At 46.8% G+C, this 27,465-nt stretch overlaps 1 protein-coding gene and 1 pseudogene across 3 annotated transcripts; one reads left to right on the forward strand and one right to left on the reverse strand.

Moving 5' to 3' along the window:
• Positions 1-7,217: 7,217 nt before the first annotated feature.
• POLR1E (RNA polymerase I subunit E) lies at positions 7,218-25,282 on the reverse strand. 3 transcript variants are annotated; one of them, XM_054500275.2, is made up of 12 exons: positions 24,760-25,282; positions 24,089-24,192; positions 22,956-23,032; positions 21,496-21,581; positions 18,180-18,238; positions 17,192-17,336; positions 15,624-15,731; positions 14,908-15,004; positions 12,668-12,801; positions 9,988-10,069; positions 9,064-9,195; positions 7,218-7,870 (listed from the first exon to the last, which is right to left on the reverse strand). In XM_054500275.2, exons 1-12 carry the CDS (start codon positions 24,959-24,961, stop codon positions 7,714-7,716), a joined length of 1,383 nt encoding a protein of 460 aa, XP_054356250.1. In that variant the 5' UTR covers positions 24,962-25,282; the 3' UTR covers positions 7,218-7,713. The 3 variants fall into 3 exon arrangements, with proteins under 3 accessions (XP_054356250.1, XP_054356249.1, XP_054356251.1); XM_054500274.2 differs by lacking the exon at positions 24,760-25,282 and having other exon boundaries at positions 24,089-24,742; XM_054500276.2 differs by lacking the exons at positions 22,956-23,032; positions 24,089-24,192 and having other exon boundaries at positions 24,760-24,917.
• Positions 19,994-20,471, forward strand: LOC129043592 (large ribosomal subunit protein eL21-like; annotated as a pseudogene).
• Positions 25,283-27,465: the final 2,183 nt, after the last annotated feature.

A 27,465-nucleotide genomic window follows, 5' to 3' on the forward strand; every position in this document is an offset into this window, starting at 1 on the left:
CTTTTGGAAGCCTTTCCTTGGTCTGGGCATATACTGGGGCTCCCAGCTGGCCAGGCCCAGCCCTGTTTCCTCTGAAGGAGACAGGAGAATCCTGGGGCCATCTTGTTGGGTCAGCTTGTTCCTGTGACAGTTCCAGATATAGGGCTGAAGGGCTCAATCGGGCTATAATTCCACTCCTGCCTGCTTGCCCAGTGGGGTTCTGTGAAGACAACAGAAACAGGCTGTTCCTGTGGATCACTGGACTGTCAGCTTAGGGACCTCAGACTCCAGAGCACACTTCCCCAACTTCACTTACTCAGCATCTTAGAATTTTTGCTATATCCATATGTCACCTGAGAAGTTAGTACTTTTTTCTTTAAATCTACTTAATTTTTAGAAGTTTTAAATATGCAAAAAAATTGAGCAGATGATTACTAGAGTTCCCATATCACCCTTGCCACCCCCAAGTTTCCGTGTTATTAACATCTTATGCTATCAGTGTATATTTGTAAAAATTCATAAACTAGTACTGGTACATTATTAACTAAAGTCCATAGTTTATTCAGATTTCTTTTTTTCTTTTTGAAACGGGATCTCACTTTGTTGCCCAGGCTAGAGTGCAGTGGCATGATCATGGTTCACCACAGCTTTGACCTCCCCAGGCTCACTCAGGTGATCCTCCCACCTCAGCCTCCTGAGCAGCTGGGACTACAGGCATGCGCCACCATGCCTGGCTAATTTATGTATTTTTTTTGTAGAGATGGGGTTTTGCCATGTTGCCTAGTCCGGTCTCAAACTCCTGGGCTCAAGTGATCCGCCTGCTTCAACGCCCCAAAGTGCTGGGATTACAAACATGAGCCACTGTGCCTGGCCTCAGATTTCTTTAGTTTGTTATCTAATGTCCTTTTTCCATTCCAGGATCCCATCCTACAACATGTCTTTTTTTCACACACTGAAAATACTTTTTGTATTACTATAAATATACATTAAACTATTAAAATGAAAATATTCATTGGTTTTGGTAGTTAACTAATGTTTGCTGCCCCTCAGGGAGAGTAGCATGCCCTATCATGTTGCCACGTGACCTGATTTGCCCAGTGAATGTGGGCAGAAGTGGTTAATGGTTACTTCTGGGCAGAAGCTTTAAGGGCCAGCAGAACTTGCCCCGATCGTGTGTCCCTCTGCCAGTAGACCACCATGTGTCAGACATGGCAGCCTGAGTCCCAGGGTGAAGCTAAGCTGGAGCAGGGTCCCAGGTGCCTGCTGGCTGACAGACATGTGCCACAAGCAAATGAACTTTGTTGAAACCAGACATTTGAGGGCCATTTGTCACTTCAGCTTAGCCTAACCAGCAGAACACAAGTACTTTATTACATCCCTGAGCCACCAAAAATCATCTCAAGTTCTGTCAATAATATATTAAACATCGACTTGGTGAGGTCATTGTCCCCATTTTGGAGGCTGGGAGTGCTGATGCTCCTGAGATCCGGCAGGGGAAAGTTCCCTATCAGATGTTAAGAGCTTGTAGGCAGAGAGCTGTGGGGAGGGCTATTACCTGGAGCAAAGGTGGCTGGGAAGGGAACAGCTGGGACACAATTTCCCTCCAGGTCATTTGGAGGCAGAAGTGGGAGGAACAGAACACCCACCTTAGCTCTTGTGTTTGGGGAAGAATCAGGGAGTGCGGGTGCTTTGCGCAACAGGCCAGACTTGCCCAAGAAAACTGAGCCCATGTAACTTTTTACTTAATTGAGCCAAAGTCTCTCTCCCTGGCTAAATTTTACCCCCTCCTTCAGAAGCTCCTTAGTCACTACCTCTATGGAACACCTTCCCGTCTCTGCAAATAACAGTTAACTGTGCCTTCTCCATGCTCCTGTGCCCACTCAGCCACATGCCACCTGCAGATGGCACTGAATCCTCTCTCTCTTCGGTCTGTTGATTGAGAGCAGGGACTTTGCCCATCTTGTTCACTGTTGATTCTCTATGCCCAGCACAGAGCAAAACTCACTAAGAGTTGGATGGATGGTGGACAGACAGGCAGACAAATGAGGAAACAAACTCAACCTCATTCCTAGAATCTCTACCTCCTGGGGCCCCCAAAGGACATCTCTTCACTCTGTTCTGTGACAGCTCTTCAGAGATTTGCAGGCAGCACCCTCATCCCCCTGGGGTCTGCTGCCCTCCTGGGTTCCTCTTGTATGTGCCAGTTTGCAGGGTGTCTCTTCACCACTCTGATCATTTCTCTAGACTCACTCCAGTGGCCTGGGTAGGTCTGGGAGAACCCAAAGAAGCAGAGTTGAGGAGTCCTGTCCTGTATCTCAGGAGGAATGGCCCATCTCCATGGGCAGCACTCATGGATCTAAAGAGAATTCTCTAAGGCACTGTGTTTCCTTGGAATCATTTGCTTTCAGTCTGCAGTAGCTTCCCTCCCACCCACAGGAATACTACCACGGGTGAAGGCTTCACTCTGGTGCAGAGTTCACAAGAGGTTCCAGGTGACCTCTACCCAAGCAGCTTATACTGTGTCCTCCCTGGACTTCCCTGTTGGCCAGTCAGGCCCAAACACTGATGTTGCTGATGGGAATGTACAAGCACAGCAAACACCAGTATGATTTCATCATCTAGGCCTCCAGGTCTTGGTGAGGCCACTGCCCTGGTGCCCAGAAGAAGTCCTAAGTACAGCGGATGTGGACATGGTATGGCCAGACCAGGCAAGAGCCAGAGTTGAGCCTTGGAACAGCACATGAGCCTATACTGTCAACAGCACCCCTGGGCCCACCTTCTTCAATCTCCCTTCTGACAACACAGAGCAAGCTTTCTCTCCAAATGCATCCTCATGGTGGGCTCACGTGGGGCATGCTAGGCTTATTCCTACCCGGATCAGCGTCCCGACATAGGCATGCTCGCCCCATTGGTACCTTCTCACTACCCTCCAGACCTCTGCAGGGTGCCCTTCATGGAGCTCCTGAGCCCATCAGCTGTGGTTAGTGTGCTTTTTAAATGAAGTCAAACCTAGCATGGCCTCCTGGTGCAGCCTGAGCTACCCATCACAGAGCTGTCACCTCTACTCTGAGCCCAGTTCTTGCCTGAGTGCAGCTGAAGATCCCATCTGTCTGGTGGTCAGGATTGCATTTCACTTCCTGCTTCAGGCCCATCATTCATGTCATCCTCTATTCTCCGCTAAAAGGCCAGAGCTCCTTGGATAAAAGACTGATTCAAAGCTGGGCGTGGTGGTGCATGCCTATAGTCCTAGCTACTCAGAAGGCTGAGGCAGGAAGATGGCTTGAGCCCAGGAGTGGAGTGAGCTGACTGTACCACCGCTCTCCAGCCTGAGTGACAGAGCAAGACCCTGTCTCTAAAAAGCAAAACCACAACAAAAGACTGACTCCAGGGCTGCAGCAGGGAAAGTACAAGGTAGGCCTGGAATATCTTATGCCAGAAAGTAAGGAAGCACCCTTAAAACGATGGGATCCAGAAGGTTTCCTGAAGGAACTCAAGATTGGCCAAATAAGTACAATCTGGGCATCACAAGGAATCACAGTAACAGACTCCACATAGAACACGACTCTTGAGTGTATGCCAATAACTAAATGAACACAAAACTTCTAAGGTCGAGAAAACAAACTCTGCCTTATAAGAGCATGCCAATAATTAGAAGAAATGATAATGTTGCAAAATCGCCATTTTGCAACCATCTTGGGAATTGATTCAGCAAGAATCATCAATTGAGGCTGAAACTAGTAGGTGAAAGTTTGATGAGGAACAGGATACTTAGTTTCAAAGTATCCCTCCACCAATTACTTATTAAAAGGAAAAACAGTAACTTCAATGGGGAAAACACAACCTTAACTAATAAAAGTTAACACCAGCAAGGAAAGCCCAGTCCCACATCATGGGCCCCTAATGTGATGCATGTGGTCACAGCATCACTTCTGTGCTATTCCTGCCAAAAATGTAAATCCTGGATCCGATCACGGGAAAGCCCCAAATGTAAACTGACAGACACCCTACAGAATAACACCTCACTCTCCAAAATGTCAAAGCCAAGAAAGGCCAATAAAAATCTGAACTGTTTCAGATTAAGCAAGATCAAAGAGGCATAGTGCTCAGTAAAATTTGAACATGAACTGCGGGCTAAGTCATAGTATTGTGTTATTGTCTTATTTCCTGCATCTGATGGACTGTGGTTATGGAAGAGAAAGTCCTGATTCTGAGGATGTACACACTGAAAAAGTACTTATGGATAGAAGGGTAGGATGTTTTCCTCAAATGGTTCAAAAAGAAATCTCATGTCTAAAGCAAATAGTAAATGGGACAAAGTATTAATAGTTGGAGAATCTGGGTAAAGGATATACAAGAGTTCTTGCAAGTTTTCTCTGTGTGAAACTGTATCAAAATACTTTTTTAAAAGAGGAGACACTTGAAAGAATGTTATGTAATTCACTATTTCCAGGTTAGGGTCTCCTGCAAATGTGGTAACTATGCCTTCTTTGACCTCATCCCAATTAACAGTGTCCAACAGGTCAGGGCAGCAAGCAGAGACTTCCCTCCAAGGAACAGACTTCATTCTGTTAATCAGACCCTGCCAAGTTAAGACTATCCCACAAACTACAAATCTTCAGGGCACCAGCATCTGGCTCACAGTCCCCCTTTCTTCAATGAGGCCACCAGGAGACATTCTGGCAAATAGCTTGGTGAGATCAAGGTATCCTCTGGGAATCTATTAGTGAACAAATGGGTTTCTACAGCCAGAAGAAACCCTAGTACAATCCCATTATTCTGCAAGTATTTACTACCTACTAACCCTGCCAAGGAAAGTACGGTTCATGCCAACTCATTCTGCAGACACTGACCACTTCTATGTCAGGTATTGTGCTAGGTGGAGCCCTCTTCTGAGCCTTTCCTAAGAACTCACAAATCTCCTAATGTACAGAAATTTGCTTTTTAGCCTCTTGGAATGTGTCCCCGACATTTAGCAAGATACACCTGTTGACACACATGCCAAGTATTTGCCCGCCTAGTCTTTCCCTATCCATACCTACAGTCATTACCACCTGCTTCTCCACTAGGTCAGAGGTTGTTCAGAGGGTCCCAGCCACATGCTGTGTCCAGTCATTCCCAGAAATTAAGCCTCCAAGTGTCAAACCCATCTGAATTTTAAAAGTAATCACAAAAGGCCGGGCGTGGTGGCTAACGCCTATAATCCCAGCACTTTGGGAGGCCGAGGCGGGTGGATCACCTGAGGTCAGGAGATCGAGACCAGCCTAACATGGAGAAACCCTGTCTCTACTAAAAATACAAAATTAGCCGGGCATGGTGGTGCATGCCTGTAATCGGGAGGCTGAGTCAGGAGAAGCACTTGAACCCGGGAGGCAGAGGTTGCAGTGAGCCGAGATCGCGCCATTGCACTCCAGCCTGGGCAACAAGAGCGAAACTCCGTCTCAAAAAAAAAAAAAAAAAGTAATCACGAAAACACATTCTACCCTGAGGATGTATTAGAAATCCTTTTCTGAGAAATTATTTTTTCCAAGGAAGAGTCACATACTTGATTTTCACAACGGCTTAAAGAAAAACAAGAGACAAGTAGATTCCCTGCCCACACCTCTGCTGAAGGAAGACAAAGTATGCTCCAAGTGCCTCCTACCCAGGGCCAGAGGCAGATGGGGACAAAGCTGAGGAGCACAGCTCTGAGGGCATCCCAGAGCGCAAAGAAAATAAGGTGCACCTGCCCCAGAGTTCAGCCAAGACTCCTTTCCACCGTGACTCCCAAATGGAGGGCCCCAGGTGCTGTGTAAACTTCTCCTCTCAGAGGAGCTGAGTTCTGTCTCCCTCCTTTCACTGACCCGGCCTCCCAGGTACTGAGTGTCACAGATCTCAACTGCTCCCACTTGAAGCAGGACCCTGGAGATCTGAGACTGGGCCCAGGCCACGTACCTAAGCCTTCCTGTGTCACACTCCTGTCCTTATAGCACCCCTCTGGACACAGCTTCTCCATCTCCTCAGTGGCACATACAATTGGTTGGCAGTTATAATCCACTCATGTCCTTCTAGAATGCCTCCTGTAACTAGAGGCTGGTGAGCTGAAACCTATTTCAAAGACTCCCTTTCTGCTAGGATTCTACATGCAAATCAGGCTCCTATATATGCGCACCAGAAGGAAGCAAGATGGAGGCCAGCTGCTTGACCTTTTGGCGGTCTGTGGTGACAAGGTGGTGGAAATACAGGACCTTTGAAAGCACGGGTAGGCTGGGCACGGTTGCTCACGCCTGTAATCCCAGCACTTTGGGAGGCCAAGGCGGGTGGATCATGAGGTCAGGAGTTCAAGACCAGCCTGGCCAACACAGTGAAACCCTGTCTCTACTAAAAATACAAAAAATTTAGCTGGGCATGGTGGCACATGCCTGTAATCCCAGCTACTCGGGAGGCTGAGGCAGAACTGCTTGAACCAGGCCATGGGGGGCGGAGGTAGCAGTGAGCGAGATCGTGCCACTGCACTCCAGCCTGGGCTACAGAGCAAGACTCTGTCTCAAAAAATAAAAAGAAAAAGAAGAAAGCATGGGTAGCTGAAATCAGCAGCCCAGTGTTGAATCTTCAGCTTCATGAATTCCAGGAGCAGTTATGGAGCAGAAGTGGCTTCTGAGTCCCCGATGGCAACCCCGGCAGTGTGTTCTTGAATTCAGCAGTCCTGACGGCAACCTTCCGATTCCCAGTCCTCTGGCCCTTGTCACAGTTCTACAGCACCTTATCCATATATTAAAATCCTTTCTTCTTAAGATACCTAGAGCAATTGATTTTCTGAACTGAACACTGACTGATTCATCCTCTTCAAAGTGTGGCTTTCATAGCTGACCCCTGCCTTCTATGTGGCCCCCGCCAGACAGAGAAATTGGGTCACCACTTCCTCTGACTTGGCTCCACCCCATCACAACGGGCTGTATCCTACTGGCCTGTGGCAGCCCCCATCACACTGGTGACCCAGTTAGCTTCTGATAAAGCCTAAAGTGTCATTTCCCAGGCGTGCTGAGCCAGATCCTCCTTCCTCACCACGTATTCCACTGGCCCTTCCAGACCTAAGCACGCCACTTCACATTTCTCTTTGGAAACCTTCATCCATTAGATTTGACTCAGCCTGGTGAGTCAAATTTGGGAGGGAGGACCCACCCTCCCAAATCCCCACAGGTGAACGAACATGAGAAACATCTGCCGTTTATAATCACAGCAATAATACCAACGGAGAGAGATGAAGTCCGACCCGGCCATCGCTTTATATTTCTGCGTAAGACAAGCACAACTGAGATGCTGGCTTCTGGCTTCATACCTGTGCCAAAGCAAGGCTTCTTTTTTCCTTATGTTACTTTTTTGAGACAAGGTCTCACTCTGTGACCCAGGATGGAGTGTGGCCACACAATCATAGCTCACTGCAACCTTGATTTCCCAAGCTCAAGTAATCATCCTGCCTCAGCCTCCCGAGTAGCTGGGATTACAGGCGCACACCACCAGGCCTGACTCTTTTTTTTTTTTCTCCGGTAGAGACGGGGTCTCCCTATGTTGCCCAGACTGGTTTCAAACTCCTGAGCTCAACGATCTTCCTGCCTCGGCCTCCCAAAGTGCTGGGATTTCAGGTGTGAGCCACCATCCTCGGACCTTTCCTTTTTAAAACATACATAAAAATGGAAATGAATAGGACCAGCCAGTGGCTGTGATGCAGCCAAAATGCCCTGTCTGGAAAGCATGCGTCTAGGTAATCTTCCTCCGCTTTGCCAGGCGGTCTGAGGTCTGGGCTGGAGGCAGCGGGAGGGACAGGGTGCCCAGTTTGTGATCTTCACTGCCGGCGGCCACAGACACCCTTCTTTTGGAGATCTTCAGCCTCATGGCTTTGGCTATCTCCATCATCCTAAGGAAGACACAAACAGAACAACTGGAGAGACCCCTCAATGTGACTGTTCAGGGAGGTTTGGCGAAAGGCAGCAGCACATTCATGCTCCAGGCCATAAAGGCAGAATCGCAAAGGTTGCCAGCAGGTACAAAGCCCCTGGCAGAGAGGCAGGCAAGGTCCCCTCACCCGCTGGGAACCATCAGACAGCCAATTTCATTTTAATGCCCTTCAAAAGATCCATATGGATGATGAAAAACCAGGGTATCTAGAGCCCTGTGAGCAACTTTCTTTACCTCCCATAACCAAACTTTTAGCAACCAGGATTGAGCACTTGCTAGAATCTGACAGGTTCCAAGTACCTGTTCTCTTTTTTTCAGCCTCACTGTCTGTGGGAACACAGTTTGTGGACAGCCCTCAGAACAGTCCCTCCACGGACTGCTAGAGAGTCCAGACAGAGGTGTGTTCACAGGCTCTCCTAGACACCCTCTGGGCCCCTGGATGTCAGATGCCCCTAAATCACTGACAAAGATCAGCTGACCCCACAGTTCAGGTTCCTGGGCAGCTCTGCCCCTACTGTCTGAATCTCCTCTATAAGGCTAGACGGAGCCTAAAAGGTCACCTCCACCACCAGCTCTCCCAGTCGGGTCAGAGAAGTGCAAACATGACATCCCTGCCAAACAGCGGTTCCACCTGGCCTTGAACACCTCCCCTGGTAAACCCTTCCATCTGATTGTGAGGAAGCTCTTCTTACTAAGCTCAAATTGGGTTGTCCTACAACTTCCACCCTGGGCTGCACTCCTCAGAACCATACAGAATCCCTCTTCCCTGTGACAGCAATTCAGAGAATGGAGGCTGCCTGGTTATTCAGGAACAGAATGTTATGGAAAGGCTCAGGTCTCAAGGCCAGCTACTCCCCTCTTGGTTGTGTAACCTTGAGAAAGTCATGTACTTTTCTGAGCCTGATTCTTCCATTGTTTTCTAGGGAAATCAGTGAGATAATGACATAATTTATCCAGCACAGAGAAGGCACTCAGTAACGTCTGGTTGCTCATTCAGTCAATGATTCATTCATTGAAAACAGTCCTCTAGTTCCAAATTGTTCCCACATTTAAACATCCTCATTTCCCTTGGTGGTACCTCATGCTTTCCAGTGGTACCAGAAATAAGACATCAAGGCACCCTGAGGGAGCTCTTTATTCTGTCGTGCTCACCTTTTCTCACTGAGCTTCAAGTCCCTCTGTAACATTGTCAGGTCAATTTGGAAGTCATGTATGTGCAAGGCAAGTGTTATCACATATGCAGTAACCTTCGCCTTCATAGAATCCGAAATTAAGTTCCGTAATCTAGAAAATCAGTGGCAATAAAGGAGAAACAAAATTAAACTCTCCAATAATTTCTCCAAAAGCAAAATAAGAACATCCAATCCTATTCTCATATGCACTCAATGTCTTCCTAACTTCAGGAAAGGAAAAGGAATGTGGGTGACTTTGCCCTTCCAAGGTTCCTGGGCCTCACACACAGTGGAGCAGTGTGCCAGTCCATGTTTCCCTCTGAGGCAGATAGAGAAAGCTGGGCCTACACTCTTTCTGGGCACCACTAGCGCTTTGAGCTGGTGAGGGCCCTGTGAGTCTGTCCCCGCCTGCCCAGCAGGGCTGCTGGGAAAACAATCATCCCGAAATCAGCTGTGCTGATTCTTCCAAGCACACTCAAGAGCAGAAAACACACTCCATGCAAATGGCAGGAAGGAAGCCCGGGGGGCAGTGCTTGCGGGTCTTTCCCCAGAGTCACCGAGTTGGGCTGCCCTTTTCTGCAACCCTGCCTTTCCGCAGAACACCAGCTCTGTGGGACATCAGGAAGGGCTCTTCAAAAGTATGTGAAGTAAAACAAGTCTTTATTGTAGGACTTCCCAGAGCTTCTAAGGTTCCCAAAAGGTAATACTTTTCCAAGAAGGGCAGAGTATGTCATATTTAGCATTCGCTAAACTTACTGGGGCCCCAGGAGCCTTCCAAATGGCAGCAGTCTTTTCAGCACTGCATCTCCGTGGACATGGAATTGAGTCCAAGCCCCTGCTCCTCACTCCCAACCCCCACCTACTTTCTCCTGCACAAGAAAAATCCCAGCAACCACCCCCTGACCTGCCATTGTTGTAGGTCAAGCAGGTAAAGTGCTTCAGCAGTTTGGTGTTGATGATGTGGGGAACTCCAGGTCCCAGAGCACCTACAACACAAAGTTGAGTTTGATCATCTTCTCTCAAAACCCTCAGGCCACACGTCAACCATGAGCTGAGAGAAAAGGCCAACAGCTGGGCCACTGCCATGACCAGAACCAGCTGGTAAGAGAAGCAGGGCCCATACAAAGCAGAACAGCCACATCAAAATGAAAACATGCTTGGTGTGCTGCAGCTTGCAGTTTGCCCTGCATGAGAGACGCTAGTGATGGGGCAGTGACAAGAAAACACAGCCTGAGGCCTAAGGACGCAGATTTAACATGACCTTAGAAAACAAAAATTGTGCTGAAAGCTCAGGGAGAGAGGGGGAAAGGTGGAATTGGAATGTGAAAATAAGAACTAAGTGGCCAGGCGCGGTGGCTCACGCCTGTAATCCCAACACTCTGGGAGGCCGAGGCAGGCAGAACACCCGAGGTCAGGAGTTCAAGACCAGCCCGGCCAACATGGTGAAACCCCGTCTCTACTAAAAATACAAAAATTAGCCAGGTATGGTGGTGCAAACCTCTAATCCCAGCTACTTGGGAGGCTAAGGCAGGACAATTGCTTGAACCCGGGAGGCAGAGGTTGCAGTGAGCCAAGATTGCGCCACTGCACTCTAGCCTGGGCGATAGAGTGAGACTCCATCTCAAAAAAAAAAAAAAAAAAAAAAAAACAACTGGCTGGGCATAGTGGCTCACGCTTGTAACCCCAGCACTTTAGGAGACCAAGGCAGGCAGATCATGAGGTTAGGAGTTCGAGACCAGCCTGACCAACATGGTGAAACCCCGTCTCTACTAAAAATACAAAAATTAGCCGGGTGTGGTGGCGGGCGCCTATAATCCCAGCTACTCAGGAGGCTGAGGCAGGAGAATCCCTTGAACCCAGTAGGCGGAGGTTGCAGGGAGCCGAGATCAAGCCACTGCACTCCAGCCTGGGCGACAGAGCGAGACTCTGTCTCAAAAAAAAAAAAAAAAAATAACTAAACAGATAGAAGCTGGGTGCAGTAGCTCATGCCTGTAATCCCAGCCAGCACTGTGGGAGGCCAAGGAGGGTGGATCACCTGAGGTCAGGTGTTCGAGACCAGCCTGGCCAACATGGAAAAACCCCATCTCTACTAAAAACACAAAAATTAGCTGGGCGTGGTGGCCCGCCTGTAATCCCAGCTACTCGGGAGGCTGAGGCAGAATTGCTTGAACCCAGGAGATGGAGGTTGTAGTGAGCCAAGATCATTGGACTGCACTTCAGTCTGGGTGACAGAGCGAGATCCTGTCTCAAAAAAAACAAAACCAAAAAAAAAACAAAACAACAACAACAAAAGCATGACTAAGCAAATACAGTCATGTCCCACATTACACTGTTTTGGTCAGTGACAGGCCACATATATGACAGTGGTCCCATAAGATTTTTTTCACACAGGGTCTTGCTGTCACCGAGGCAGTGGTGCAATCATAGCTCACTGTAACCTTGAACTCCTAGGCTCAAACACTCTTCCTGCCTCAGCCTCCCAAATAGCTGGGAATACAGGTGTGCACCACCCCAGCTAATATTTTTATTTTTCTGTAGAGACAGTGTCTCGGTATGTTGCCCAGGCTGGTTTCAAACTTCTGCCCTAAAGTGATCCTCTCACCTTGGCCTCTCAAAGTGCTGAGATATAGGCATGAGCCACCATGCCCAGCCGGTCCCATAAGATTATAATATCATAGTTTTACTATTCCTTTTCTGTTTAGATATATTTAGATACACAAATGCCATTGTGTTACAATTGCCTATAATATTCAGTATAGTAACATGCTGTATAGGTTTGCAGCCTAGGAACAGCAGCTTATAGCATATAGCCTAGGTGTGTAGTAGGCTATACCATCTAGGTTTATGTAAATATACTCTATGATGTTTGTATAATGACAAAATTGCCTAAGGATATATTTCTCGGAACATATCCCCATCATTAAGCGACACATGACTATACTGAAAAACAGGAGTATAGACTACTGGATGCCCACAGTAACAACAACTAAATACACCTTGTGCCTAAAACCACAGACATCTTCTGGGTTTCCAACTCTGGGTAGGTATGAGGGTGTGACCTGCAAAGGGTCCTAGCTACAGGTGACACTGGGTTACCATCAGATTGACTTTCTCCTGTTAGAAATAAGCTGACACAACACAAACCTGCCACAAGCCTTCAAGATACATCTGTGTAACTCATAAGCTCTCTCTCTATACACACACACACACACACACACACATGCACACACATGTGGCTGATGTTTGTTCTAACAGTCCCTTAAAGTTTTCATTTTATTTGACCTGGATATTCTACTTTGCCTCATGCAGAATAGAAGTAGCAAATGTTAGCTCTGGAAGGACCCTGAACTATCATATAATCCAACGTGACCCCAATTTTCAGATGAGAAAATGGGAGATCCAGAGAGAAAAAGGGGCCTGGCAAGTCCCCTTGACATGTCAGCAGTACCAGCAGGAATCTCACAGTTGACAATAAAGACTTGGACAGACATATCCATTTTCTTCCCTCATTAGAACTCATCTAAGAATTATAGACAAATAATATACTGGAAACAATTAGAATAAAATGTTTATCACAGACTTACTTTTCCGCTTAACTACCCTCTGAGCTCGAAATTTGATGAGGGTATCCAGAAACCATATGCATCGGGCCTGGCGGTCTCGGCTCTCCACATCTGATGGCAGAGACTTCAACGCTTCTATGACAAAGGTGCAATGGCTAAAACAAGGAAAAGAAAGGGAGGCCTGTGTCAGGGTAAGATGGGCTCTGTCAGGAACTATTTCCGTCTTACAATGAGAACAGCAGGCGCCTCTCACCCCGACACACTCAACAGCTGATGAAACCCTGGGCAACAAGGCAAGACCCCGTCTCTACAAAAACGTAGCCGGCACGGTGGCACACGCCTGTGGTCCCAGCTACTTGGAAGGCTGAGGTGGGAGGATCACTTGAGCCCAGGAGGTCGAGGCTCCAGTAAGCTGTCTGCGCCACTGTACTCCAGCCTAGGTGACAGAGCAAGACCCTGTCTCAGAAACAAAAAAAAACAAATGAACAAAAGCAGCTGATGAAGGGCCAGTACACTCAACACTCCTTATAATAGGAGAACATGGTTTAGTGCAGGGATCAATAAAGGGCTAGACAGTAAATATTTTAGACTTTGGAGGCCATACAACCTCTGTTGCAACTACTTGACTCTGCCATCGTAGTGCGAAAGCAGCCACAGATATTACTTCAGTAAATGAACAGGGCTGTGCTCCAATAAAACTTTATTTATACTTTACTTACTCACAGGCAGCAGGCCAGACTTGGCATGTGGGCTGTAGTTTGCTGACCTCTGTTTTTGTAGTCAGGAGCATAGACTCTGTAGTCAGCCTGCCTGGGTTTCAATCCTTTCTCTGCCATTTAATGGCTTAGGCAAGTTTCTTTTTTTTTTTTGTTTGAGACTGAGTCTCACTCTGTTGCCTAGGCTGGAGTGCAGTGGCGCCTTCTTGGCTCACTGCAACCTCCGCTTCCTGGGTTCAAGCGATTCTCCTGCCTCAGTCTCCTGAGTAGCTGGGATTACAGGCATGCGCCACCACACCCAGCTAATTTTGTATTTTTAGTAGAGATGGGGTTTCTCCATGTTGGTCAGGCTGGTCTTGAACTCCCGACCTCAGGTGATCTGCCCGACTCAGTCTCTCAAAGTGCTGGGATTACAGGTGTGAGCCACCGCGACCAGCCGGGCAAGTTTCTTGACATCTGGTGGTGCCCTGTTTTCTCCATCTATAAATTGGGGCCAACGATAGTACAGGTACTCTCCTCCTATGGATTTTTTCTGGATTAAGAGACAATGCCAGTAAAGCTCTTAGAACAGTGCCTGGCAAAAATGTTAAGGCTCAGTCAATGCTAACTATTATTTTCAGGCACTGTTCTACTGCTAGCAAGACCCTGGACTCACAGAGATAAAAAGGCTCTTCAAGATCATCTCATAGATGCCTCATTTTACAGATAGAAAAACTGAGGCTTCAAGAAGGGAAGATAAGGGCAGAGCTCGGGGACTCAGTTTTCAGACTCCCCACTCAGAGTTCGTTCCTGCACCTGCCCCTGAGTCACAATCACATTAAGACAACTATGAACTAGTAATGAGCTCTTTTTTGGAAATAAATCTTTGAAGCAAAAAAAAAAAAAAAAAAAAAGTAATAATAACAGTAATAATTCCAAGGCACTGGAAAGGCACTGGATTTCAATGATCAGTAAAATTTTAAAACAAAAACTGGAGGAACAAACCTCAGATTGACAACTCTTTATCAAAATAAAATTATTAAAAGAAAAACTCAAAAGCAAAAAAAAACTCACCATCATCATAAAAGAAGCTGTTTTAATGGGAAAGGGGAGGGAGAAGGAAATCTCTGAATTATTTAAAATATACAATATTTTAAATACATAAATTTAATGTTAGAAAAGCTTGCCTACCACATCATCACAGAGAAACCATCACTTTGGCCAGCACCCATTCCCGGGCCAGCATTTGGGCCCTGCCAGTGACAATCAGCACCAGCATGACACTGGGTGACACAGGCCAGCTCTAGTTCCCAGCCCCAGAGTAGAAGGCCTCACCACCCTCTACCCTGTCGCAGGTCCCAAGCACTCAGAGACCAACCCTCTCCCTGGAATGTGACCCACAGCTCCTGGAAGCCCAAACATTCAAGAAAACACTGGCTTATTCATGTTCAAATGCTCCAGACACACCTCCTCACTGACTGACGCCCAGAGGACCTGCACAGTGTCTGACTACTGTTGGGTCCCAACAGCACTCCCCAGAATCCCCATCTGCTTAAGTCGGGGTACCTGTTCTCCTCAATCATCTTCAGTATTTCTTCTGACGTGACGTTCCTGAATGCTTCAGATGGGCTCTGAAGAGCTTCATACTCCGCAGGGGAAAGAACTAGTTACAGGTCAAGAATATAATCCAACCAAAATAGAAACATCCAACTAGCTAGATCATCTCATAGCAGCAGCATTTCACAGACAGAGAAACTGAGGCTCAGAGAGCTGAAGATCACACAGGGCAGATCACATAGGGGCAGAGTTTGGTGACTCAGTTCTCCAACTCCCAGCCCAGAGCCCGTTCCCTGCCCAGGCTTTTCTGCCTTTTCTCATCACAAAGCCACTGCAGGCATTTTCCTTCTGACCGGACCCATTGAGTGGTGAAATTCTAAGCTCCAACCCTTCCTTTAACAAAAGTGGTCTGCCCTAGACTTTGGGCATTTGGCTAGTTCAAAAGTCTTATTTTGACTATCCATGGAGAGTGAGCCCCACAGGTCTAAGCTGTGGGCATTTGGCATTTTGCTGAGGAATGGATTTGAATCCCAGGGGCTGGTCCCTCAGCTAGTGAGGAAGCCAAGTTAACCTCCTGGCAAGAGCACTGAGCAACTGCAAAGGTTTGGATGGAGCTCTTGTGAATGTCACAGAACACAGACACCCTCAGAGAACCTGACTGTGCACCCACATGCAAACATCTCAACTTGTGAAATAAGGCAGCTTTTCTACTGCAAGAAGGATACGATCTTCAAATTTATACACGTCTTCAGGCTTGGTTGCATCATCATAGCAGGGAGGAAGGTAGAGGGAGTCATCTTGCAAGTCATTGTGGATAGCATCGCTGACCAGAGCTTTTCAATAAAGAAACAATCCATGTATCACCCTGTTTGTTTCCGGTTCCCCAACATTCTTTTCAGTCTGTGCACTTCAGACCATCAATGGTCCAGAAACCCCAAGTCTGAACGCTTCTGCCAAAGTGACCTGGCCTCCCCATCAGGCTGACTGCTTCAGGACTGCCATGTTCACTCACAAACACATGAGCTAGGCACTGGAGAAGGTGGAGGTGGCAAGATTCCCCTCAGGTAACTTACAGTAGAGTTGGGATAGACAGCTGTGCTAATACATAAACATTTACAATATAAAATGAGAGAAACTAAAAGTGAGGGACGTCCAAAATAGCCTTTAATGGCTTAACTTCTAGAAAAATTTGCCACACATTGTAGGTGGAACAAAACTTTCAGAATATAACACTGTAACTGCCCTACAAGAATAACTACGCAGCCAGGTGTGGTGGCTCACACCTGTAACCCCAACATTTTGGGTGGCCAAGGCGGGAGGATGGCTTGAGCCCAGAAGTTTGAGACCAGCCCAGGCAACATGGCAAGACCCTGTCTCTCCAAAAAACTAAAAAAATTAGCTGAGCATGGTGGCACACATCTGTGGTCCCAGCCACTTGGTAGGCTGAAGTAGGAGGATCACTTGAGCCCAGGAGGTTATGGCTGCAGTGAGCCATGTCTGCACCACTGCACTCCAGTCTGGGTGACAAAGCAAGACCCCAACTCCAATCAATAAATAAATAAATTTGTGAAAGTGTTGAAATCTATATAATCACAGGGTATGGAAAGATTTTCCAAAAATTACTAGAATTTCATTCTTAATAGAAAAACTGCTCTGCCCAGGGCACAGTGGTATGCGCCTATAATCCTAGCTACCTGGGAGGCTGAGGCGGGAGGACTGCTTGAAGCCAAGAGTTCAAGATCAGCCTGGGCAACATAGCAAGACCTCATCTCCAAAATCAGTAAAAAGAAAAGCTACTCTTATACAAACTTGTCTGTGTTCTTATAATGTATTTGAACAATAAATACATTTAAAAATAATACAATTAAATACTCCAGCTGCTGAATACCGGAAACAGAGCCACTGATCCCAAAGTGAAATGCCACCTCTGGAGGCTCATTTCCATCAACACATCAGCCTTTTTGACCAAAGCTTCCCTGCAATGCACAAGGAGAGACCTGAGGCCTTCTCCCTCCTCTGTGCCCTGCAGGCCGTAACCCCAGCACCATGACCACAGCAGGCATGTATCCATTCATGCCTGTCCCTATACTTGACTATGGATCACTAGAAGACAAAGCCATGTCAGATGTTTCTTACTACTTCCAGAGCCTGTCCGTGAGAAGGCCTTCAGCAAGAGGCTGAAAGGAATCCAGCCCTAGCTCCCAGCATTCCATCTGTGGGTGGGTAAAAGATCTCAAGAGAAGAGAAAGCTGCCATTATGGGCAGACTCTTAGCCCAAGTTCCAACTTCTTACCAGTCACACCCTTCGTATCAATGATAGTCTCTGCAGCTTTAGCCACTGCACGATTCAAAGATTCATTGCCAACTCTGTTCATTCTCCTGGTGTTCAGAGCTCGCTTCTGTTTGGTGGTACCAAAGGCTTCAATACAAGAATCCATCTGTTTACGAGATAAACCTGGTTACTGGGGACAGGACAGGTAGGTGCTGCCCCTCCTAGCTGTGTCACTATGGGGACACTCTCAGCATCCCAGAGTGATCACTACCTCACCTGTGAATAAGGCTGAATCGCATGTATTTACCTCACAGGACTGCTGTAAGCACCAAATGATATTAACAGATTGATCAATCAACATCATCTCCATCAGTAAGAATAAAGACTTGACTAGAATTAGGGCTGGCAAATCTGTAGCACACGGCTTACCATTCTCCCATCCCATACCCGTAACAGACAGGAATAGTAGAATGGTAATTCTCCCATCCTACACCCATAGCAGACAGGGCTAATAGATCACCGACTCCTTCCCCCTGAACCAAAAAGTAGCCTCACAACCCTTCTCAATACAGTGCTCCACACAGCACCAGAGATTCAATCAGTTTGCCATCTTGGGGTGAGATGACCTTTGTAGGGACCTTCTACATTGAAAATCCCCAAGTTTACTTTGTTTTAACGTGAATGTTTTCAGGCTACAACCAATATATTCTAAAACTTGGACTAAATCCTAAAAACAAGCATTATGCTACACTTGTATCAGCCCAGAGAACCGACTCCAAACATTGGCACAGAGCTGTGTTCAGCTGCCCCAGATGGGAGCCAGATTGTTCTCTGTGGGACCAAGGAGGCTTCTGCAGGTACAAACTAATTGTCCAGAGAAACAGACTGAATGAGCTGGGAGCAGCCAGGGAGACCCCTGAGTTCAACAAGCTTGTTTCACTGATGGAGAAACCTGAGGTGTAGAAGGAACTTGCTTAAGGTCCCACATCTTAAATTCTATCACACTCACCTTTTCTCTGTAAGTTTTGGTCTGACTCTCTAGCGCCAGTTCACTCTCAACTGATACATCTATCAAAACACACAAAAACAGAGAGAAAGAAAAGTCAATTGGGAGGCCTACAAATAGTAATAGTGTTTAATATTCGTCTATCTAAGAATAATAGATTTCTTTACTATAGGACTTCCCTGAGCCTAACATGAGTGTATACTGTGAATATTTAATATGTAGCTTTAGTATACAGTTAAAGAACTTGGAGAATAAATTAGCCAAATCAAGCGGTCACCCGGCCCAACCTCTTCATTTTAGAAACTAAAAAACAGAAGGCCCACAGATGAAATGACTTGCCCCAGGTCAGTTCACCAAGTGGCAGAGACAGGATTAGAAAACAAGTCCTTGGCTCTTTCCAGAAAATAATTTTGCTTTCTTGGTGAAAGACCTAAAAGCAGGTATAAACATGAGGTATGTGCTACTTACACGATGCTCTCCAATCATCTACAAAGTACTCAAATAAGGGCAGTATAACTTAGTACACAACAGTACAAGCTCTGGAGTGGCCTTGCCTGTTATCTCAGACATCACCCCTGATAAGGTCATCTAACCTCTGTGCCAGTTTCATCACTGGTAAAAAAAAGAACAACAGTACTTACTCCAGAAGGTTGGTGTATGCATGGAAAGTGCTTAGAACAGTGACTAGCATATAGTAAGGACTTAAATGTTATCTCTGTGTGTGTGCTAGCTAGAATAAACTCATATTTACAAATTTCTTACATATAACAACAAAAATCTGTTTAATCAACACGTTAAATTACAATTTGCCTTGCCTCCTTGGATTTCACAAGAACAGTTGGAGGATGATTTAAATATAGTTATATATGTTTGCAAAGCAGGGGGACACCTAGGAAATTCACAGATGGGTGTCTGGACTCAAGAGACCTTTAAAATTACGTGTAAAATTTGGCCAGGCATGGTGGCTCACACCTGTAATACCAGTACTTTGAGAGACCAAGGTGGGTGAATCACTTGAGGCCACGAGTTTGAGACCAGCCTGGCCAACATGGTGAAACCCCATCTCTACTAAAAATACAAAAATTAGCCGAGTGTGGTAGCGCACACCTATAACCCCAGCTACTCAAGAGGATGAGGCAGGAAAATCGCTTGAACCCGGGAGGCAGAGTCTTCTGTGGGCCCAGATTGCACCATTATACTCCAGCCTGGGTGACAAAGCGAGACTGGGTCTCAAAAAAAAAAAAAAAATTATGTATAAAATCCCATATTAAAAAAAATTTCTATATGTATTTGTGTATTATATATGTTTCTCAGAAGTAGGTCTGGGTCTTAGCAGAGTCTCAAAAGGGATGGAAGCACTGCTTCGAGGGAATAAAGCTGGAATTAACGCCTCTGAGGTATCAGGCAGATTCACAATGCTCCTAATGATTCTTTCTTGTCTACTGCCCTATCCTGCCATGGTTCTCAGTATTTAAGGGCATCACTAAGGATTCAAGTTCTGAGATTTAAGGAACAGAAGCCCCTTGAGTGTGACCCTCTTATTTATTATTTTGGGAGATCTCACTCTAGCCCTGAGCATTCTAAGATGACAAAGCAGAGAAACAATGTAAATTCTTCTACTGGATTAGGGAAAAAAAATAGATCTTCCTCAAATTAGTGTAGAGACTTGTCCTCAACATGGAAGTTACTATACAACTTAATAAGCAATTTCCTTTGTCTACCAGAAATTCTAAAACCTCTTTACCCCAATTATAACAGTTAAGAATTAAGAAAGATCCCTTTCAGCCAGAACTGCCATCTTGCAGTAATTCATCAAAATGACAAACACAAAGGGAAAGAGGAGAGGCACCCGATATATGTTCTCTAGACCTTTTAGAAAACATGGAGTTGTTCCTTTGGCCACATATATGTGAATCTATAAAAAAGGTGATATCGTAGACATCAAGGGAATGGGTACTGTTCAAAAAGGAATGCCCCTCAAGTGTTACCACGGCTAAACTGGAAGAGTCTACAGTTTAGCATGCTGCTGGCATTGTTGTAAACAAACAAGTTAAGGGCAAGATTCTTGCCAAGAGAATTAATGTGCGTATTGAGCACATTAAGCACTCTAAGAGCCGAGAAAGCTTCCTGAAACGCGTGAAGAAAGATGATTAGAAAAAGAAAGAAGCAAAAGAGAAAGGTACCTGGGTTCAACTGAAGCACCAGCCTGCTCCACCCAGAGAAGCACACTTTGTGAGAACCAATGGGAAGGAGCCTGAGCTGCTGGAACCTATTCCCTATGAAGTCATGGCGTAATAGGTGTTTAAAAAATGAAAGACCTCTGGACTGCAAAAATGTTTCTCTTCATTGAGTAGAAGTGTGGTGTTCTCTCCCCCAAAGAAATATTTAAAGCAAACTTTAATTATGTCCTAGTTCATTATGTAATGTCTTTACTCTTCAAATTTAATGTATTTCTTGCTGAAAGATGTGAGTGAGCTTATCGTGCAACAAATTCCTCGATTGTTTAGAAAATGGCCAGGTATTACGTATGAAATATTTGTACTGGTTTGAAGATAGTCCCTCGAAATGATCAAGGAAGAAATAAAGTAATTTACAAAAATAAAAAATAAAAATAAAAAGAATGAAGGAAGTTCTTTTATGGAAAATATTTTATATCAGACATGTCCTCTAATATTCTGCTCTGATCATTGCTCAGATTGCTTTTATGAACCTCTGACCTCAAGTCTCTAAACACTATGGGGACAGGATCTGTGTCTGTCTTGCTTACTGCCACATCCACAGCCCCAGCTTGGTGCCTGGTACATTAGGTTATCAATAAGTGGTGTGCTGAATAAAAAACTCTAGGCCAGGCACAGTGGCTAGCGCCTGTTATCCTAGCACTTTGGGAGGCCAAGGCAGGTGAATCACCTGAGGTCAAGAGTTTGAGACCAGCCTGGCCAACATGGTGAAACCCTGTCTCTATTGAAAATACAAAAATTAGACGGGTGTGGTGATGTGCACCTGTAATCCCAGCTACTTGGGAGGCTGAGGTAGGAGAATCACTTGAACCCAGGAGGTGGAAGTTGCAGCGAGCCAATATCACACCACTGCACTCTAGCCTGGGTGACAGAATGGGACTCCATCTCAAAAACAAAAAACAAAAAACAAAAACAGTATGTATATAAAAAACCATTTTCTCAACACAGACAAAGCAGAAAAAACAGAATAAATAAATTAAAATAACTACAAAATGTGTTTTATAAATCTAAAACTCAAGCCAACTCATCCAGCAAACCCAAACTATGCATTATTTCTGTCAGCTTTCATGACTGGGACCTACCTGAAAATAGTGGCTGCATGTTGAACAATTCAGCATCATATACTTCCATTTGGCCAGAGGTCTTGTTCAAAATTCCCACAAAGTGCCTGAATAAAGAAGGAATAATACAAATAACAACGGATTATTCAAAAGCATTATTTGTACAGCTTTCTTTTTTTTTTTTTTTTTTGAGACAGAGTCTTGCTGTCGCCCAGGCTGGAGTGGACTGGCATGATCTCGGCTCACTGCAACCTCCACCTCCCAGGTTCAAGCAATTCTCCTGTCTCAGCCTGCCGAGTAGCTGGGATTACAGGCTCACGCCACCATCCCTGGCTAATTTTTGTATTTTTAATAGAGACGGGTTTCACCATGTTGTCCAGGCTGGTCTCGAACTCCTGACCTCAGGTGATCTGCCCCATCAGCCTCCCAAAGTGCTGGGATTACAGGTGTGAGCCACTGCACCTGGCCCTTTTTCCTGTTTAAAAGTTCTCAACCTTCTCTCTGCCCACACATCTGAGGAATGCATCATCTACTCATGGGTAACAATAATCTCCCCTACCCCTACCCCACAGCAATTCTCTGCACAGAGAGGGAGAAGGAAAGGATAGGATGGGATGGGAGGATATGAGGTGGTTCGGGGTGGGGAGGGGGGGAAGCTACCAGGTGATTCTGATAGTTGATCCCATTGGGGCTCACTGCTGTAGTGTAATGGAAAACTCTTTTGGGGTGTAGGAACCTAGAATTACACTAGAATGTATGGCACAACAGTTTTATGGAGGCAAAATCAAGTAAACGGGGAGGAGACCAATTGGAACTAGGGCATCTTTGAGGGGAGAGTGCAGGGTTAATAGTTCTCAGCACCTATACACCAATCTGACCTCTATCGGAGTATGGTCCACCGGGGCTCAGAAAGGGCCTAGTTTGTAGTTCATTGTTGGGTACCATCACAGGGCCCTGTCTGCATCATGCCAGCCCCTGAGAGTGACACAGTTCAGGCTGGACAATCTTCACTGTACATAGGGGGAGGCTGGGGGTCAATGATGCGCAGAGTTACCCAGCCACTCAGTCAATCAGCAGCACAGCTGGATGGGAATCCCAGGCTCCTCTTTCCCAGTCCAGAGCCTTCAACGCTACCAAGTTCTTTACCTGTCATTAGTTCCCAGGTAAACTTCACGCAAGCTTTGACCTACTAGTCACACATTCCAAATTAATGGAGAGAGCTGCCTTTTGGAATAAGACAGCTATAAATAAACAAGATTACAAATGAAAGAGGTTTTTAGGAAATTCAAGTTATCTTTCCTTTCCGGCAATGTCTACACATGCAGGGAAGAGCTCTGGGTCTAATAGGAACACAGGGATCACCGAGTAAACCTCTCTAGATGGCTCCTGCTACCCTTAAAACAGACAGGAAACAGCAGTGCCAGTGCTGCCACCACTCCCAACCCCATCACCCTTCCCACTGTCCCTTCCCCTGCCATTACCTGCACAAAGTGTTGCATTTGAGGGCTCCAGTCCCAAAATTGTTTCCCACATAAGAAAGCCTATCTGTTTCAGCTGCCTAAAATGCAGAGAGGGGAAACTCCATTTACAACCAATGTTGAAAGGTATTAAGCATCATTTCTCTTTTCTACATTTGCTGAGGCTTTTGAATCCAGACTCACAATGGATTAGAACTAGTTCATCTTTGGCAGATGATCCAGCCCCACTATCTCCAAGGGAATATGGGGTGTCCCTGCAGGGGAAGCAAGACGACTTCTGGAAGAGAAGCCTCAGATGGTGCTAGCTTCTAAATGGTATGAAAAGCTCTTGCGGGAATTCTGCCACAAGACTTGAGAGAGAGGCCCTGGGCTTCTGGCACTTAAAAGAATGCAACAAAGTGATTCTGTAAGCAGTCTCTCTTTGGCCTGTTCTTTGTATACTCTCAGGATCATGGCTGATTCACTCCCCAATCATAAGCAAGCTTTCCTGCTTCTCTGCATTTGTCCTCGCTATCCTTTTCACTCGGAACATGAAACCTTGACTGCCAAACCCTCATTCCAGCCTTCAAGGCTCAGCTCCAACATGACCTCACCAAGGAAGGCATTCTGGCAGAGACCTCTCCTCCCACTGAGCTCACTCTACCCTGTACTCTTCCCCACGTGGCCTCAGAGCTTTGTGTAAAAGTGTCCCTCACAGCCAGTTCTCATCTCTCTAGAGCAGAGGTTCTCAATCCAGGGAAATCCACTCTGGTGCTACTGGCATCTAGTGAGTAGAGACTAGGGATGCTGCCCCCACAGCAAAGAATTATTGGCCCAAAAAGTCAATAGTCCTGAGGCTGAGAAACCCTGCTCTAGAGTATGAACTCTGAGTGGGGCTAGGCCTGATTTGGCTGTTTTCCTAGAAGCTTGCAGCACAGGGATGCAGAGGGGCGGGTTCCATAAATGCTTGTTGAAAGAACAAATGAATGAAAGATGGAGCCTGTCCCCACATCCCAAGCTGCTGGGCATCAGAGTTCTTCAAAGGTCCATTTGCTACTACTCCCCTTTTTCTCCCCTCACTCCCTCCCACATCCACCCACTCCCAGGGGCCTTCTGAGCCCTGCAGAGTGGAGACAGCTGGCAACTGCTTCATTTACCAGGATCCGTTGATTCCTCTTCCTGGGGTTGGTGGAATCTTTGTTCTCATACAAGGTAAAGCGCATGTTGCCTGGACTCTGTAGCTTCCCGTTGGAGAACTGGACTGTAAGAGTGCAGCCCAAGAATGAGATAAGAGCAGAAGGCCACACAATGTACGGTGGGACTAGACTGTCACTGGGAGGGAGTGTCAGAATGGGGATGGCAAGGAAGCTCGGGTCCTGACCCGAAGGGAACTGGAGGAGATCCGGGGCCAGCTGAGAAGGGGAGACAGGGAGGTGGGAGAACCCTGGGGAGGGGCTGTGACAGGAGGGAATGTCTCGCGGGAGGAGGCTGACGGCAGAGGCCTGGTCCATACCTAAACTGACAGAAGGAACCCCTGCCCAGTGAAGAGAGGGAAACGGGGGAGGTGGGAGACCTGGTGGGTGAGGGGGACAGCAGGGTCCTGGACACAGCCCTGGGGAGCGGGTGAGTGGGATGTCCCAAGCTGGCTGGGAGGTAGTGACAGAAAGACGGACAGGGGAGCCCTGACCGAGCCCAGGGGAGTGGTGGAGACTAGAGGGGTCCCGGCCCCGCTGGGGAGAAGCCTAACGGAGGGCGAGAGGACAGCTGAGATACCGAGACGGAAGGGGAGAGGGTTAGAGGGGCACTGCTCCAGCTCCGCAGTCTTTACCCAGTACAGCTCTCTGGCTCCCGTCGGGCGCCCCACAATACTGCCACCTCGCACTCGGCAACTCCTCCGCCGCCATCTCGCCTGTCTGTCCGCCAAGCACAGGAGTTAAGACAGCAGCAGCCACGAGCGCACTTCCAAACACGCCGGAGCCCAGGCCTCGCTGCGGGCCGGAAAAGGCGTGGCCCCGCCGGGCACCGCCCATAGCGCGCAAGCCGCGTGTCCCCGCCCCCCGCGTGGAGAGGCGTGGTCTCCGCCCACAAGGTGCCACACACCCGCTCGACTGGCCGAGGCGCAGCACCTGATTGGCTCAGCGCTCGCGTGCACTCTGGGTTTTGTAGGTCCAGAGCCCGAGGCGCCAAAGGATCCTACGGCTTCAGGCTAAGCTTGCTGTGAGCCTTCTTCCGGCTCAGCACCTTCTAGAGAGTGTCGTCTCTTTCTCCTACCGTGACAAACTCATCTTCCCAAAACCTGAAAGACCAAGTTCAAATTTAGAATTCTCTGACAGGAACTGCTTGAGCCCCAACTAAATGTGGCCGCTGGCGAAGAGCCGCCCCTCTCTAGGGCTTCCCACCCACCCACGTGGACATCCAGCTCTAGGTACAAACTTTGTCCACAGTCCTACAAACAGCTCCCCGCCATGGGCTGTGGCGTGCACACCTGTGGCCCAATCAACCCTGAGGTGATGGAACAGAAGCCCAGCCAACCCTGGAGCCTTTGGGCAGGAGATTCTGGACTGGAAGAGAAGAGGGAGTCCGAGCTGATGGACATGTCCCTTTTTCACTGGGGATTCAACCCTTCTTCTGCACGGGGAGTTTTCAGAGCAGAAAGAAGGCGAAAGCAGGGCCTTTAAGCATGGACGCTGGCCGAGGCCCCCTTTGCCCAAAGATGCGTACTATTGAAGGGCAAGAACTCTGGTTGACTCCCCTCTGTCTTCCAAATCACCTTCTTTCAAGACTCTTTTCCTTCCACACACCCTCAACACCCGCCTCCAACACCCAGGATCCTAGGAATAACCCTAAAGCCTGCACGCCCCTTTGCCTGAGCACTTGTCACGCTTTTCTAATTACTCAACCTCAAACTTAAAGAAACACTGCAAGAAATGTTTTTGCCCTGAACCATTTAGAGTAAGTTGTCAACCTGATACCCTTTCAACCCTGAGGACTATAGTATTTCCTACAGACAAGGACATTCCCTAAATAACAACACAGCCATCAGAATCAGCAAATTGCCAGGCGCAGTGGTTCACGCCTGTAATCCCAGCACTTTGGGAGGGAGAGGCAGTTCTATCCTTTGATTCCAGGAGTTTGAGACCAGGCTGGGCAACATAACAAGAACCTGTCTCTACAAAAAATAATATTAGCCATGTGTGGTGGCGCACGCCTGTCGTCCCAGCTACTCGGGAGGCTGAGGTGGGAGGATTGCTTGAGCCTAGGAGGCAGAGGCTGCAGTGAGCTGTGGTGGTGCCACTGCACTCTAGCCTGGGCGACCAAAAAAAAAAAAAAAGTAAACGGAAAAGAATCAGGAAATTAACACTGGTATATTACCACCATGTAATCCTCACATCCCATTTAAGTTCACCCATTGTCCCAACGTTTGTTGTTTGTTTGTTTTTTTAGACACGGTCTCACTCTGTCACCCAGGCTGGAGTGCAGTGTTGCAACCAGGGCTCACTGCAGCCTTGACCTTCCAGGCTCAAGTGATCCTCTCACCACAACCTGGGAATACAGGTGTGTGCCACCACACTCAGTTTTGGTTTTTTTTTTCTTAATTAAAAAAATTTTTTGTAGAGACTAGGTCTCACTATGTTGCCAGGGCTGGTCTCAGACTCCTGGGCTCAAGTGATCCTCCCACCTTGGCCTCCCAAAGTTCTGGGATTACAGGCGTGAGCCATTGCAGCTGGCCCAATCATGTTTTTATAGCAAAAATGTCCTGTCAAGAATCATGTGTTGCATTTAGCTCTCATAGCCCTTCCTCCCTTGGAAGGCTACCTTGCTTGACCCCACCTCATGATTTTGGATTGAATTGTTCAGGAAAGGAAAAGGGAAGAAGAAGAAAGAAGAAAGAAGGATGAATGAAGAAGAGCTTAATTGTGTGATTGTCTCCCCCATTGATTGTTTTCTCACTCAACTTATTTGGGGTTCACAATAAACACTTTGGAGGTTAATAAACAAATTTATGTTTGTTTTGATCACTGCTTTGTCTCCAACTCCTGAACGTAGTAGACCCTCAATAAATATGGAATGAATTAATGAATGACAGGGCAAAGAATGGGCCTGAATTATCACTAATCTTGGAAGCCTAGCACAGGGACTAGAACTCAAAGATGTTTGGTAATATTGGTTGAAATCAACTAGCATAGGGTTTACACATAACAGACTCTATAAATGTTTTTTGGTTGAATGAAAATATGAACAGTTAAATCAAAGTTAAAGGTGACCAAGATAACAGTGGCTACAATGAGTCAAGTATAGTTCTTAAGAGAAGTATCTTGTGATATAGGAACACATTATATGGCCTTCTTACTCAAAGTGTGGTCCATAGAAACAGCAGCCTCGACAGCACCTGGGAACTTGTTAGAAATATATGATCTCCAACCCTATCAAATCTTCTGAATCAGGATCCGCAGGTGAATCACGTGCACTTGAAGTTTAGGAATCACTGTTATACCGGACTGATTCCCTTTTAAGGCACATCTTTGCCAGTCAG

The sequence above is a fragment of the Pongo pygmaeus genome, chromosome 13 (genome assembly GCF_028885625.2).
Source record: "Pongo pygmaeus isolate AG05252 chromosome 13, NHGRI_mPonPyg2-v2.0_pri, whole genome shotgun sequence".
NCBI lineage: Eukaryota > Metazoa > Chordata > Mammalia > Primates > Hominidae > Pongo > Pongo pygmaeus.

Coding starts and splice junctions, on each gene's coding strand:
- POLR1E (XM_054500274.2), bottom strand. CDS start 24,442: ATGGACCAGGCCTCTGCCGTCAGCCTCCTCCCGCGAGACATTCCCTCC. Junction 17,337..18,179: donor CCAAAACTTACAGAGAAAAG/GTGAGTGTGATA, acceptor TCTCGTAAACAG/ATGGATTCTTGTATTGAAGC. Junction 15,005..15,623: donor CGTGTATAAATTTGAAGATC/GTATCCTTCTTG, acceptor ACCTGTAACTAG/TTCTTTCCCCTGCGGAGTAT.